Source organism: Dama dama, chromosome 11, assembly GCF_033118175.1.
Source record: "Dama dama isolate Ldn47 chromosome 11, ASM3311817v1, whole genome shotgun sequence".
NCBI lineage: Eukaryota > Metazoa > Chordata > Mammalia > Artiodactyla > Cervidae > Dama > Dama dama.
The window spans coordinates 40,439,334-40,452,500 of record NC_083691.1 but is presented as its reverse complement, the minus strand read 5'-3'; the positions used below and the strand labels follow the sequence as shown (position 1 = coordinate 40,452,500).

Sequence of the window (13,167 nt, the reverse complement as noted above, 5' to 3'; positions counted from 1 at the left end):
AGTTTCCATCAACTATAGCAATCCATGCAGAAGACAAGAGGCCCCTCAAAGCAGGAGGGGTATTGTTTTAGGTCCAATTTTTCTTATTGTTCTCAAAAATCATTGTAAGGTGGACAGGGTTTTGTGAAGGCTTTCTTTCGTCAGCTCTAAGAAACCCTGAGGAAGGAATTCACTGATAACTGTTATTGTTTTTAGGGGTTTTTGGTTTCGTTTTTAGAAGTACAGTTTTTGCTAAGTAATCAACTTTAGTGAGCCTATCTAGTTTACTTCGTGTGAGATGTTTTGTGACCAGGTCGTGTACTCCTGCACGCTTGGTAGAGAATGTTCAGAGCTTCTTCAGACCATACCTCAAATGAGTTCCATTTTTTTTTTTTTTTTTTAATAAATAAGACCTCAGTAGGCAGACCTGACTAACAGTCACATAAAAGGAAAACAGTCACAAAATGGGAGTTTCCAGCACAACATTTCTCATTTTATTTTCTTCAGTATGACTTGAAAGACTACTTCACAGAGCCATGTTCCCTTAATCACAGTGTTCCCTGGCTTTCATAGGACTGCCATAGCCAGAACCACACTATTGCTTTTTCATAATATTTTCTTTTTGTTTCTTTCTTTTGAATTTCTACAGGGCTGCAAAGTATGCCAGGGGAGTATGTAGCCCGGGGTGGTCCAATGGGTGTGAGTATGGGACAGCCAAGTTATACCCAACCCCAGATGCCCCCCCATCCTGCTCAGCTGCGTCATGGGCCCCCCATGCATACGTACATTCCTGGACACCCTCACCACCCAACAGTGATGATGCATGGAGGACCGCCCCACCCTGGAATGCCAATGTCAGCATCAAGCCCCACGGTTCTTAATACAGGAGACCCAACAATGAGTGGACAAGTCATGGACATTCATGCTCAGTAGCTTAAGGGAATATGCATTGTCTGCAATGGTGACTGATTTCAAATCATGTTTTTTCTGCAATGACTGTGGAGTTCCATTCTTGGCATCTACTTTGGACCAAGGAGCATCCCTAATTCTTCATAGGGACTCTTAAAAAAGCAGGAAATATCAACCGAAGTCAATCTGGGGGACATGCTAAATAACTATATAAGACATTAAGAGAACAAAGAGTGAACTATTGTAAATGCTATTATACTGTTATCCATATTACGTTGTTTCTTATAGATTTTTTAAAAAAAATGTGAAATTTTTCCACACTATGTGTGTTGTTTCCATAGCTCTTCACTTCCTCCAGAAGCCTCCTTACATTAAAAAGCCTTACAGTTATCCTGCAAGGGACAGGAAGGTCTGACTTGCAGGATTTTTAGAGCATTAAAATAACTATCAGGCAGAAGAATCTTTCTTCTCGCCTAGGATTTCAGCCATGCGCGCTCTCTCTCTTTCTCTCTCTTTTTCTCTCTCTCCCTCTCTCTAGCCTGGGGCTTGAATTTGCATGTCTAATTCATTTACTCACCATATTTGAATTGGCCTGAACAGATGTAAATCGGGAAGGATGGGAAAAACTGCAGTCATCAACAATGATTAATCAGCTGTTGCAGGCAGTGTCTTAAGGAGACTGGTAGGAGGAGGCATGGAAACCAAAAGGCCGTGTGTTTAGAAGCCTAATTGTCACATCAAGCATCATTGTCCCCATGCAACAACCACCACCTTATACATCACTTCCTGTTTCATGCAGCTCAAAAACATAGACTGAAGATTTATTTTTAATATGTTGACTTTATTTCTGAGCAAAGCATCGGTCATGTGTGTATTTTTCCATAGTCCCACCTTGGAGCATTTATGTAGACATTGTAAATAAATTTTGTGCAAAAAGGACTGGAAAAATGAACTGTATTATTGCAAATTTTTTTTTTTTTTTTTGTAAAAGTAGCAGTTTGGTATGAGTTGGCATGCATACAAGATTTACTAAGTGGGATAAGCTAATTATACTTTTTGTTGTGGATAAACAAATGCTTGTTGATAGCCTTTTTCTATCAAGAAACCAAGGAGCTAATTATTAATAACAATCATTGCACACTGAGTCTTAGCGTTTCTGACGGAAACAGTTTGGATTGTATAATAATGCCAAGCCCAGTTGTAGTCGTTTGAGTGCAGTAATGAAATCTGAATCTAAAATAAAAACAAGATTATTTTTGTCATGCTGACTCCACTGCTTGAAAAATTTGTTTACTGCCCCCCAAATTTTTCATGATGAATGCAGTAAATATAAAAAATAATTTTAGCTCCCTAAGATATATATGCATTTGAAAATTTGAACCACAAAATAAATTATTTAATAATAGTCACTGATTTCTTTAAGCTGACTTAATGAACTCCTAATATCAGCAAATTTAAGGCCTGAGGGCACTAAGCTAACTGCAGACTCAGATTACAGCCAACAGAATTACTCATCTAATATCAGTGAAATTATTCTTGTACATGATGGTAAACCTAAAGGACTGAGTTACATCTTTCACTAAGGATGTTACCTAGGATGAGCAGTATATGTTTATTAGGAAATTAACTACATGAATGAAGAGACCAGACTTCAAAAATCTAATTTTTATAAATATGCTCTATGTTCTCATTGGATCAAACTGGTTATTAACCAATTTTCCAGAACAGCTGTACAGAATTTCGGCATGGCAGCCAGCTAAATGGTACAAAATAACATGTTTAAGCTGGAATAGCTTATAATTTTATTGAAATAAAATTGCGGCTATAAAAAGTGCTTCCCAAAGCTAAGGAAAATATACAAATATTTTAATTAAGGCAGATTCGTTTTTAAAAAATCTGGCTTTTAGTAGTGATTGCTTTGTAAACAAAGGATGGGTCGAAGGAGAGTGCCTTAAACTCAAGCCTGACATTCAGGCCCGTGTCACCCTATAAACCCGCCCTGAACAATTCTATTTTCTATTTGAAAAGAGAAACCAGCTGTGGGTTGGGTTTACTAGGTGGCGTGTGATTGACTGACTCACCTGCTGGAGCGGCCGTGCACTCTCTCACCTTTTGTTTATGGGGCCTGGTTCCTAAACACGTGGATCCGGAGAAAGAGAGCGAGGCTCGACCTTCTGCAGCCTCGCACGCAGCGCCCTACCCCGCCCCCACCCCGTCTAGGGGATTGTTTCAGTTTCCCACTCCGACCCAGTGGCAGTTCTTCGTCTACATAAACAGTCCATATTCGTGGAATAATTCTCTCTTGATAGGTGGTTACTAGCCGTTAACAACCATTTATTTACTTTCAAAATTAATAATAAACTTTATAAACTAACCAGCCATTTGCCCCTCCTCTCCAGTACATGCCTGGGTGAGTTGGTTATTTTCAGTCTTTATTCTGGAGGAAGCTCTTGCCGGGTGGGGGAGGGAAAGAAAGGGGAGGGGAGGACGGAGGGAGGGCGGTGGGGGCAGGCCCTGGGAGAAGGAGAGGGGTCCCAGTGAAGAAGAATTAGGGAATATGGAGGCTATGAAGACTCAAGATCATTAGTGTTCAGTGAATTAGAAAAAAAATAAAACAAACTGTGTTCTTTCCCTGCGTTCCCCCCTCTGTGTGCCTGTTTTGTGAGAGCCTTGCTCTCTGGCGGGTCCTTTTTCCCCCTGCCTGGACACCCCCACCTCCCCCTTAATGCTATTTTAGCTTTTCCTCTTGTAAATTTCAGAGCCAGCTCGGAGGTTATTGAGGACACTTAAACCGAAAGAGGGAAATAATAGAGGTGCTGAGAGCGTTTTTGATGTTTCTTAAAAGGCAAAAACAAAACGCCCTCTTCTAAACAAGGGCACGCAATTGTACCTGCTTTTTATTTTTATTTGGGGAGGGGGCGCGCCGGTTGAATGAGACTACTTTTTAATATGATTTAAATATTTTTCCGAAAAAATTAAGGAAATCTCCTATCATATTTAATCAGCTGTAATTATAACACATTCGAAATGAATAATATGCCTTGACAGTATTTTTATTGTTATTGTTCATTGCATGATGTTCGACTGCTTTAGAAGCACAGGAAAGAGAAGTAAACGCGCTACAAATGGGGAATTACCCTCGTTTAGCATTAAAATTCATTTAGATAAAATTGCCACAAACATTTAAATGGGAAGATTAGTTCCCCCTCACGCCTTATTGCACTCGCTCAATGGTTCCGTTAAGAACATTTTACACGTTGGAAATTCCGTCTTCTCAGACGGCTTGCTGTTTCCTAGTTACCCACATTCAAAGCAAAGGCAGCAGCAAAGGCAGCCGCAGCAGCAGCAGCAGGGAAAAAAAAAAAAAAAGTTTTGGCAACTGGTCTGCAATTCATCCGCTTCTGGCCCCAGCCTCCCCTCCGCCCACTGCAGTCCGCCCCCCACCCATCACCTTTCCTCACCCCGCATTAGGTAACTGGCAGAGTCCTGTGGAGGAAACAGCCTCTGAGTTCTACAGTATGCATATAATGTTAAATACAAAGAAATACCCAAAAGCCAGGCTCCCCTCTCCTGCCTCTGCTCTGAACGGAGGGGTTAGCCTGAAAGTGCTGAGTTTCTCACATCCTCTGCTCTGAGCCCACAAGGCACGTTTTTTGGCTTTCTTTTCTGCCAGGACATTTCCAGGAAATTCACCACTGCTTCTTGCCTGTATTAGACTTGTGTGAAAGAATGGCATTTGAAAAGTCCGTGCAACGTCTAGCTTCTCCCTCTCTTTTCTCTTGTATCTTTCCTTATCCCTGTGCCTCTCTCTCCCTCACTCCCCCTTTCTCTCGCTCCTTCCCTCTTCCCTCTTTCTGCCCCTCCCTTCGCAGGGCCGCAGGAAAAGAAGAATGTCGGCTTCGACTGCCATCTTTTGGGGATTTGGAAAAACGACTCGGTAGGAATCCGAGGGAGGCGGGGGACCGCGGGGGGTGGGGGGGAAACCCCCTTATTATCCTGTGTCGGAACTGGCTCCCTTAATCTGATGCTTAAATATTTGATGTGGAAAAATTACCCATAAAATTAGTTACTAACAATTTCAAATTGAAATCACTTATCGAATTATAAACGCATTAAAGCTGTATGGATGGTATTAGGAGTTCCTCGGGAGGCAGCGGGTGTCTCCTTCCAGTGCGCCCGGCCGGCGAGCTTCGCCCCGGGGAGAGGCACCCCCGCGGAGCCTGGGGACGGGGTGAGGAGGGCGGCGCTCAGGGCGCCGGGGTCCCCGCAGGGGGAGGTGAAGTTCGGCAGCCGGAGGCTTCGGCTCGCTCGGCTCCAGGGGGCCGGGAGGAGGGAGAGGAAAGGGCGGCGGTGGGAGGCTCCGACCCCGGGGCCCAGGCGCCTACGAAGAAACTTTGTAGTGAAGTCGAAAGGTTCTGAAAAGAAAAAACACCAGCGCCACGCGCCCCCTCCCGCCCGCGTCTCCCACGCGGCGCGCAGACTTTGCGCTCAGGCTTCATTGCCGAGTGCAGCGCCCCCCGAGTCTGCTGCCGGGCAGGAGGGAGATGCCTGTGGCCTGGGGCTGGGGCTGGGGCTGGGCCGGCCTCCGCGCGCCGAGAGATCCTTCGGGCTGCGGCGGCAGTTGAGGGGATCCGGGCTGGAACGCGGCTGCCACTGAGTCCTAACCCTGAGTCCTGGCCCCCGGCAGGTGCAGGGCGGACAGGTCTCTGCGTAGAGCCCAGAGCCCCCGGGGGCGGGGGGTGAGGGGAGAAAGGGGGCGGTTCCGGCACCTCCACTAACCTCCTATCCCCTCCCCAACCCAACTGAAAAGTCAAGTCTAAGGGGACTGCAGACTCCGTCTCTGGAGACGAGGCGACCCCGTGTCAGCTCAGAAGGTTGTGGAGAGGCACCTCCTGGGGGACTCCGGGCCCCGTTCTCTCCAAACAGCTCGACTCGGTGGGCTAGAGGCTTCTTGGTGGACTCTTGGGTCAGTCCTGCCGCGACTCTGGGAGCGGGACTGCGAGAGCTTGGGGCCCGGGGGCACTTGGGACCCGGGCAGCACCCGCCAGGCGCAGTGGGGGAGCCGTGGGCAGCACTCAACGCCTTAGGTAGGAGCTCCTCGGGATCACTTTAAAGCCTCTGCAGACTTTCCCCAGCCTTCCGGATCCCAGCAGGCCCTCGGATGTATAGACAGTAAAAACCTGACGATGCGGAGCTCCCTGGTAGGCGCTTGGACGCCGGGTGGAGTGGCGTGGAACTGGGTCGTGGGGTGCTTGTATGGCCCGGCATGTCACCCCGTTTCACTTCCCTCTCCCTGACCACCCTCACCCACTTGACTGTGGGGCATCTCGTGGCACTTAGGTAGCCAGGTGCAGAGTCTACACGAGGTTGGGAATCCCAAGGCCCAGGACAGGGCGGTGAAGAAGAGAGTGTGGGAAATCGCCCCTTGAGGGAGTAGCTGATGGCGGGGAGGGGCGGGAGGAGGGGTTGGGGAGAATATCTCTTTTTGGCCCAATCAGCCTGACAACCAGTCCGTCACATTCTCTCCCAAGGAAGAGCTGTAAAGGAAAAACAAACAACATATTGAGCAATCAGTTCGCCCACGCTGGAGCTTTTAAGAGCCTTTGCCGTAAAAACGGGTGTCCCGGGGGTCTCGGTGGGGAGATGGGCATTTCAGGGTTTCAGTTCTGGCGGGCCGAGCCCTGGGGTCGCTCCTCCACGCCCTGCCTTCTAACCTGCCCGGCGCGCTCAGCCCACCGCTGGGAAACCTAGGCGCTGAAACCCTGGAGAAAAGGGATTTAGTTTTAAGCCAGTCTCCCATCGATCGGGTCGGTAATTCCTACCCCTGCCCACTCGCAGACACACTCACCTCTACCCTAAAGCATTAAGTTCATTACGCGAGCAATGATCTTAATCTCCAGGCGGAAAACGAGTCCCGGGACCTCTCCGATTGGGGAAGCAGTGAATAAAGTCACCTGCTCGCGCACCCGCGCACCCGGCTCCTCAGGGCGGGGGCCGCGAGTGGCAGGGCAGGCAGCGCCCGGGTCGCGCGTTCCACGCCGGGGCATTTCCCGCAGGGATCAGGGAACCCCGTGTCTGCTTTCTTAAGGACGGCGACCTTTTCGAAGGGTGGGGTTGCGCTCGCTCGCTTTCTTCCTCCTCCTTTCTGTTTTCTTCTTGGGGAGCACCCCCCCCCCCCCCCCCCCCGCCTTGCACTTCTGCTCTCTCTTCCTCCTCCTTCCCCCGCAAAGTGGCGAATTCCCCTTCCCTTCCTAGTGTCCGAGGCATGCAGGTCTAGCACGCAGTCCGGGTAACCCATCACCTTTTCGAGCCCGCCTACTTCAGCCACCAGCCCAGGACGCGCGAGGATGGGGATCTTTCAGCGAAGCCCTATTGAAGCCACTTGCTGAGGCACCCTGGGGCTTTAAACAGCCGGATTCCTCGATCTAGGGGAGATCCCTGCGCCCATTGATAATTCCATCTCAAAGAAAGCCAGCGAAGCGGCAAACACCCCTAGCAGCCGCCTGCTCCCCATTCCCACCCCCCCAATACCACCCCCGCCCCCGCCTTGGCATTGGGCAGCGTCTGGCACCGCAGGGAGATGGAGGCGAGCCACGCGCCCCCGTCCTTACTGGCAGACCCACGAGGCGCCAGCTTGTTCTGCAGACTCAGTTTCCATCCGACAATCGTGCAAGCGGGAAAAACACAACGCAAAGGCTGTTGTGAACCCCGTTTCCCTCACCACCACCACCCCCATCTGATTTTCAAGACGTGCGTTTTCAGGTAGTCCTAAACCGTGAACAGCGAGCTTTGTGTGTTATCTAGTGGGGGTGGGGATGGAAGAGGAGGAGACTCCCACCGCCCGCTGCAGTCTTTAATGTCTGAAATAACGAAATGCCTGTGTGGCAGCTGCTGCTTGAGCCAAAACTAACTCTTTGGAAGACGGGAAAGAGTGAAAGGCAAAGAAAGACTGTTCATTTTTTTTCCTTTGGTGCCGTTTGGGATGTCATCTGTTTCCTTGGCGACTGTGTTCAGCCCCCGGAGCCCCTGGGCTCCTGGATTGTTAGGGGGGAAAAAGCATGCTATTTCTGCACCGTCATTTATCACTGTCACCGCATAATGATTCCCCTTGCAGCCCCTTATTGATGTTTGTAATTGCATTATCTCATAAAGGAGGATGATCAATGAAACCGAGCCGTGCATTCTGGGGTCAGAGGAAGCCAAAGTACTGTTTGTCCCCTTTAATACAACAAGTACTCATTATCTTTAGGTCTGCATTCAAAAAATGATCTGATCTGGGGCTGACCCTGTCGGACATCCCAACACTTTTTAAAACGCGGTTTGTGTAACCTTTTGCTTAAATGCTAAATCAAGTACCTGTCTCGCATTTCAACGAAACAAGATGCCAAATCTGAATGGGAGAAGCATTTTTTTCTTTCTCTTTTCCTTTTTTTTCCGGGAGGGGTGCGGGGATGCGACCGTCTGAAAATGCACGCAATTTTACACCGCAATTTTGCTGATATAATGTAGCAAAAGCAACCCCCATCAACAAGGGACGCAAGTTATCTAAAGAATGAAAAAATGGGCTAAGGGGAAGAGGTATCTGGGAGAATTTAACAAGGTCGGTGCTAAAGAATAAAACCACATCCGGTTTAATTAATAAGAGCTATAAACTGAAATAATTCCCCATGATTCTGCCCTTGCTTCTCCCTTTTACAGAGTCATATCTCTTCGTTTTAGATAAATGACTTTTGTGTCTGTTCGATTCTCACAACAACAATAACTAAATCAGTTGCACTCTCTGTGTCTAAAACCGTCTACAAACTCCAGCAAATAAAAAGAAGTTCATTTGTCTATTAAGGCAAGTATTTAGTTGAGCAGAAATGTCCCAGTAACACTGAATGGAGTTCATGTAATCCCAAGAAAATCAAGTCATCTTGTTGCACTGAAGTAAATGAAAAAAATACAAAGGAGGAGAGGTCCAAGTGTAATTTTAAACTAAATGCATTATAGGACTGTCACAGTGAAAACTGCTTGTGTAACTGGGATGGAGGGAGTGGACATCAACTTAGCTCACATTTAGCTGAAAGGTTTTAGAAAGGAAACAAGTATTCCAGGTTTGGCTCTCATTTTAATTTGTGGAAAGAGGAAAAATGGAAACAGTTTTAATTCATCATATCAAACATTAGGATAAGTGAATCCTTCAAAGACAAAATTAAGCAGAGCTATTTTAAACATTGCAAGACTTTATTATCAAAAAGAAAAGTTTCCAGTCCTCTGAAGATGACTTCTTCCCTGTTAATAAGACTACCAAAAAAAAAAAAAAAAAAAGACGAAGACCAGTTGTTTATTTTTAAAGTTCTAGAAATAATTTCTTAACAATATACATCTATTTTAAATAAAAAGATCCAGATGAAAAGTCTTCACCATAAAAGAAAGTGAGGACTAGTTAAATAAAATAGTGTGTCCTGGTAATTTGACACCTTGACAGAAAACCTTAAATCGAATGATAGCAAAACAAAGGGCAAAAATACTCCCCTTGGAAAAATAACTTTAATAATAAAGCTAAAAAAAAGCTTTAATTGTGTTGAACCACCATGTAACATTTCTCTAAAAGGCATATTCTTTGAACAAGTGTTATTTCCCAGGAATTCTGTCAAATCACTTTGAAATAATATATGTTTTGTATTATTTAAATATTCTGGCACTTCTGTTCTTTGAAAATGCTCAAACTGAAATGGATATGCAGCCACGCATATATTTACTATAAATGGTGTCTTGTCGTTAACATAAAATATTAGAGGGAAAATAAAACTTTGGGCTTTGTCAGTTGAGATAGCATTTTTTAGCATAATACTCTGATTTTTAAAACACACAAATGAAACCCCTTGATTTTAACCAATCAACACAAGTCTTTCTCTTATTTGGCTGGGGATCTGGCATCCTGTACATTTTCTATTTTTAATATTTAGTGTTATAGCCCACGGTTAAAATAATGAAAAATTAGTCTCGTTTCAGATATTATTTATTTATGGAACGAACATGATTAAAACATAAACACACACACAAACTGCAGCTGCAACAGAAAAAAAAACTTGATTTACGGTTATTAAATCTTTGATCGCCATGTTAATGTTTCTTTTTCTACCTTTCATTTGCATTTTAATCTATCGAATCTTTACAATTTTGCTGCCTCCTATTTCAATGATTGATTACAGATCTGAAATAAGAGAAACCAAGCCTAGCTTTTCTTTTTCCTTTCTTTTATTCGCTTTCTTTTCTCTTTTTTTTTTCGCCCCCTCCTCTTCCCCCTGGGTAGATTTCTGAAACTTTCTCTCAATGCTAATGTAGACAGGACAAATTAATTCTGCTCTTTTAAATGTCAAAGATATAAATAAAAAATGTTTTCTGTCCCAAACGTGAATATTTTCCCAGCCACTTGTTTTCCAGTCGTAAAAGATCATCCCAGCAAAACGCAATTAACAGTGAAACACACACCCACGGCGGCGTGGATTTTTTTTTTAAGGACGTGTGTTAGTGAGTTAGAGAAAGGTGAGAAGTTCATCGTGCCTTCACCATCAGAAGCCCAACCGCGGCTTTTTTTTTTTTTTTCCCTCTTTCACACAGAGATTCGGTCTCGAGTTCTATCTGTGATCTAAGTCACACAAACAAACAAAAACAAGCCTGGTGGGGGCTTGCGGTACTTAAGTTGATTTCTTGAGACAAGCTGTATAAAGACAAAAGGGGAAGCGAAGCAGGACTGTTTGCTTTTTTCCCTTGGCTTACCACTGCCCTTTTGCCCCTTTCTACCCCCAGCCCTCCCCTCGCCCCCTCCCCCGATTCCCGCAGCTCCGCGGATAAGGCGGTCATTTGCTGACCGCTTTGCCGGTACGCGTCACTTTTCGCGCTGGCGTGAAAGTGAGTGTGGCGATGGTTTTGGAAGGGCCGGCCGGCCGCAGGGTGGGCGCATCCTCCTGGAAGCTCTGGAAGGCTCTGGCCCGAAACAGACTGCGCCTCGGGCCGGGCTAGGGATCCCCGTTGGGGTGGGAGACGCGCACCTCGCCCTGGCGGAGGAGGCGAGCCCCCTGCGCTGGAGCCCAGGCCGGGTGGGCGTGCATACATCCTCTCCAGCCAGCCTCACGTCTGGGCACCTGAAAGGAGCGCCCGCGCCCCCAGCCCCCTCCGCGTCCGCGCCCTTAGGCCGAGCCCCCTGGATGGGTTTTAATGCCTGCGGACGCAGAGGAGCCCTCAGAGGAGTGAGGACGGGGTTCTCCGGCCGGCCCAGGCTGCTCGCGCTCTTGCCCGCGTGTGGTGCGCCGTGCCCGGGCGGAGAGCTAGCCAGGAGAAGTCGGAGGGATCTGACCCCCACTTCGGAAGCTTTGCGTGGGCCGGCACACGGGCAGGAAGCGGGCTGAGGGCCACGAGAGGGAGAAACGGCCCAAGCGGAGTCTCTCCAGACGGGCCTTTGGACTCCGTGCGCACCCAAGGGCGTGCCCACGGACAGGTCGCAGAACGTCTTCCCCGGGTCGGTCCCCCGGGCTCTGCGTTGCGCCCCTTTTTCCTAGAGACCGCTTGGGTGGCTCCTGCGACGGGGGCGATCTTCATTAAAGTCGACTCACCAGGCGGTTAAAATAGAGACACGGGTGGGGGAAAGACATTTGATCCTGGCCGACCCTTTGTCTTGAAGCAGATTAGGTAGCCTAGAAATAAGAGGAAAAACAGAAAGTCTAGACAGGAAAACTTATTGTGTTCACAAAATATAAAAATGAACCCGAGCGGTCTGGTACCTCAAGGGGTGAAGATAGATCCTTGTAGACAAGCGGGAAGACAAGACTGGGAAGATTTAAAGTGGAAGAAACGGCAGATTATTAAGAAAGTAATAGTAAGGTGTCCCATACACTACAGTTTTATTGTTGGCTAGTAACTACTCGATTTATTTATTGCCAGGTCTGTATAATAGAGATAATGACCACAAACTCAAGATAAATTCTTAGGCGCCCAGCCGGACAATTCTTTTTTATTTAAGAGAGCGAGTCTGAAAGGTGAGCCTCATCTCCACTCCTCGAAGATTTGTCTTGCTTTCTACCATATTATAAGCATGACATGCAAATAAATAAGTGCTGTGGGGTCTGTGTGGGTAGGCCTGTAGGATTTATTTCAGGTGCGAGAGGAACATACACGGAATACGAATTTCCGCAGGAGCTGCGGAGTAATGCCTTCCGTCTCCTCAGCTGCCCGCTCCACCCAGTCTGCCTCCCTTTCCGTGGGAGCAGAGAGCGTCCCCTGATCAAAACATTAATGTGTCATGTCTCAACTCCCTATTCCTTGACATATAGGTCTGGGGAGCGACGAGGGGCAATGAAAAATGCAAAATGCGTCCCCAAAGTAGGTTGACTAGCTGGAACCGCTTAAAGTCGGATTCCCGCCGACAAAGGGAAGGGGAGTTGCAGTTGACTTCCAGTAGGGGGGCGGCATCGAAGTATGTTAACATTATCTCCAAAGATGCAAAATAGTGCAAAAAGTTTGCTGTCCTCGATCCGGTTCGGGCCGTCGCCGGCTGGACAGGTACCAGGGGGGACCTCCTGGCTCTTGGGACCTATCCGCCTTCCTTGGCCCTCAGTTTCTCTCGGTGAACCGCGTAAACAATCCTAGAGTCAGGTGATGGAATTATAGAGGAGCTTACTCCTTGACCGCCAAGGGCAGAAGGGAGAGTGAGGTCTCAGGTGTTGGCTCCATCTGAGGCAATGGTTGCAATAACAGTCACCCGGTTGGCCTTGAACAAGGCGGCCTCCGAAAGCTTCTTACCTCCCACCTGCGCTCGGTGACGACTCAGGCGGATCCGAGCCTGCCAGGATGAAGTCAGTATCCTCTTGCGATACTGTTTCCCCTTTCTTATTCATTTTTGGGGTTGGGCGGAGAGGTAATTTCAGACATGGTGTTTCAATCTCACAATAACCACTTTTATTCAGAACTTCCTTCGATATGTTTGGTCTGGATGAAAACACCTGATAGTGAACGATGATGAAAAAGAGAATCGCAGAGGGAAAGGGAGGGGTGGGCGGGTGGAGTGAGGGAGAAAGGGGTGTGTGGATGGAGGTGGGGGAGAGGAGATAGAGGCAGCGGGAAGTAGAAAGGATGGGGGCAGGTGAGGAGAGGAAGCAGAAAGCGAGCGGAGAGAGGGAGACACAGAGAGGGGAGTGAAGAGGCTGTTGTAGTAATTTGGTGGTTTGTTGGAGGGATGATATGAGGCTGAGAACGAGGACAGTCCTCGTCAATCTTTTGCAATCTCGGTGTCATTCA

The 13,167-nt window shown here is 47.4% G+C and overlaps 1 protein-coding gene and 1 long non-coding RNA gene across 3 annotated transcripts in view; one reads left to right on the top strand and one right to left on the bottom strand.

The window, feature by feature from the left end:
* The window catches only part of MEIS1 (Meis homeobox 1), a 142,974-nt gene extending 139,712 nt beyond the window's left edge, over positions 1–3,262 (top strand). Inside the window, exon 12 of one of the 2 annotated variants that reach the window (XM_061155176.1) lies at positions 629–3,262. In XM_061155176.1, coding sequence (XP_061011159.1) covers positions 629–912 — 284 coding nt within the window. In that variant the 3' untranslated portion in view covers positions 913–3,262. The remainder of the gene's footprint in view (positions 1–628) is intronic. The other variant, XM_061155177.1, reaches the window with a different exon arrangement.
* Positions 3,263–3,925: 663 nt separating this feature from the next.
* On the bottom strand, positions 3,926–7,038 carry LOC133064732 (uncharacterized). Its single transcript, XR_009694697.1, has 2 exons — positions 6,737–7,038; positions 3,926–6,425 (listed from the first exon to the last, which is right to left on the bottom strand). It is a non-coding gene; the product is annotated as an uncharacterized LOC133064732 (long non-coding RNA).
* Positions 7,039–13,167: the final 6,129 nt, after the last annotated feature.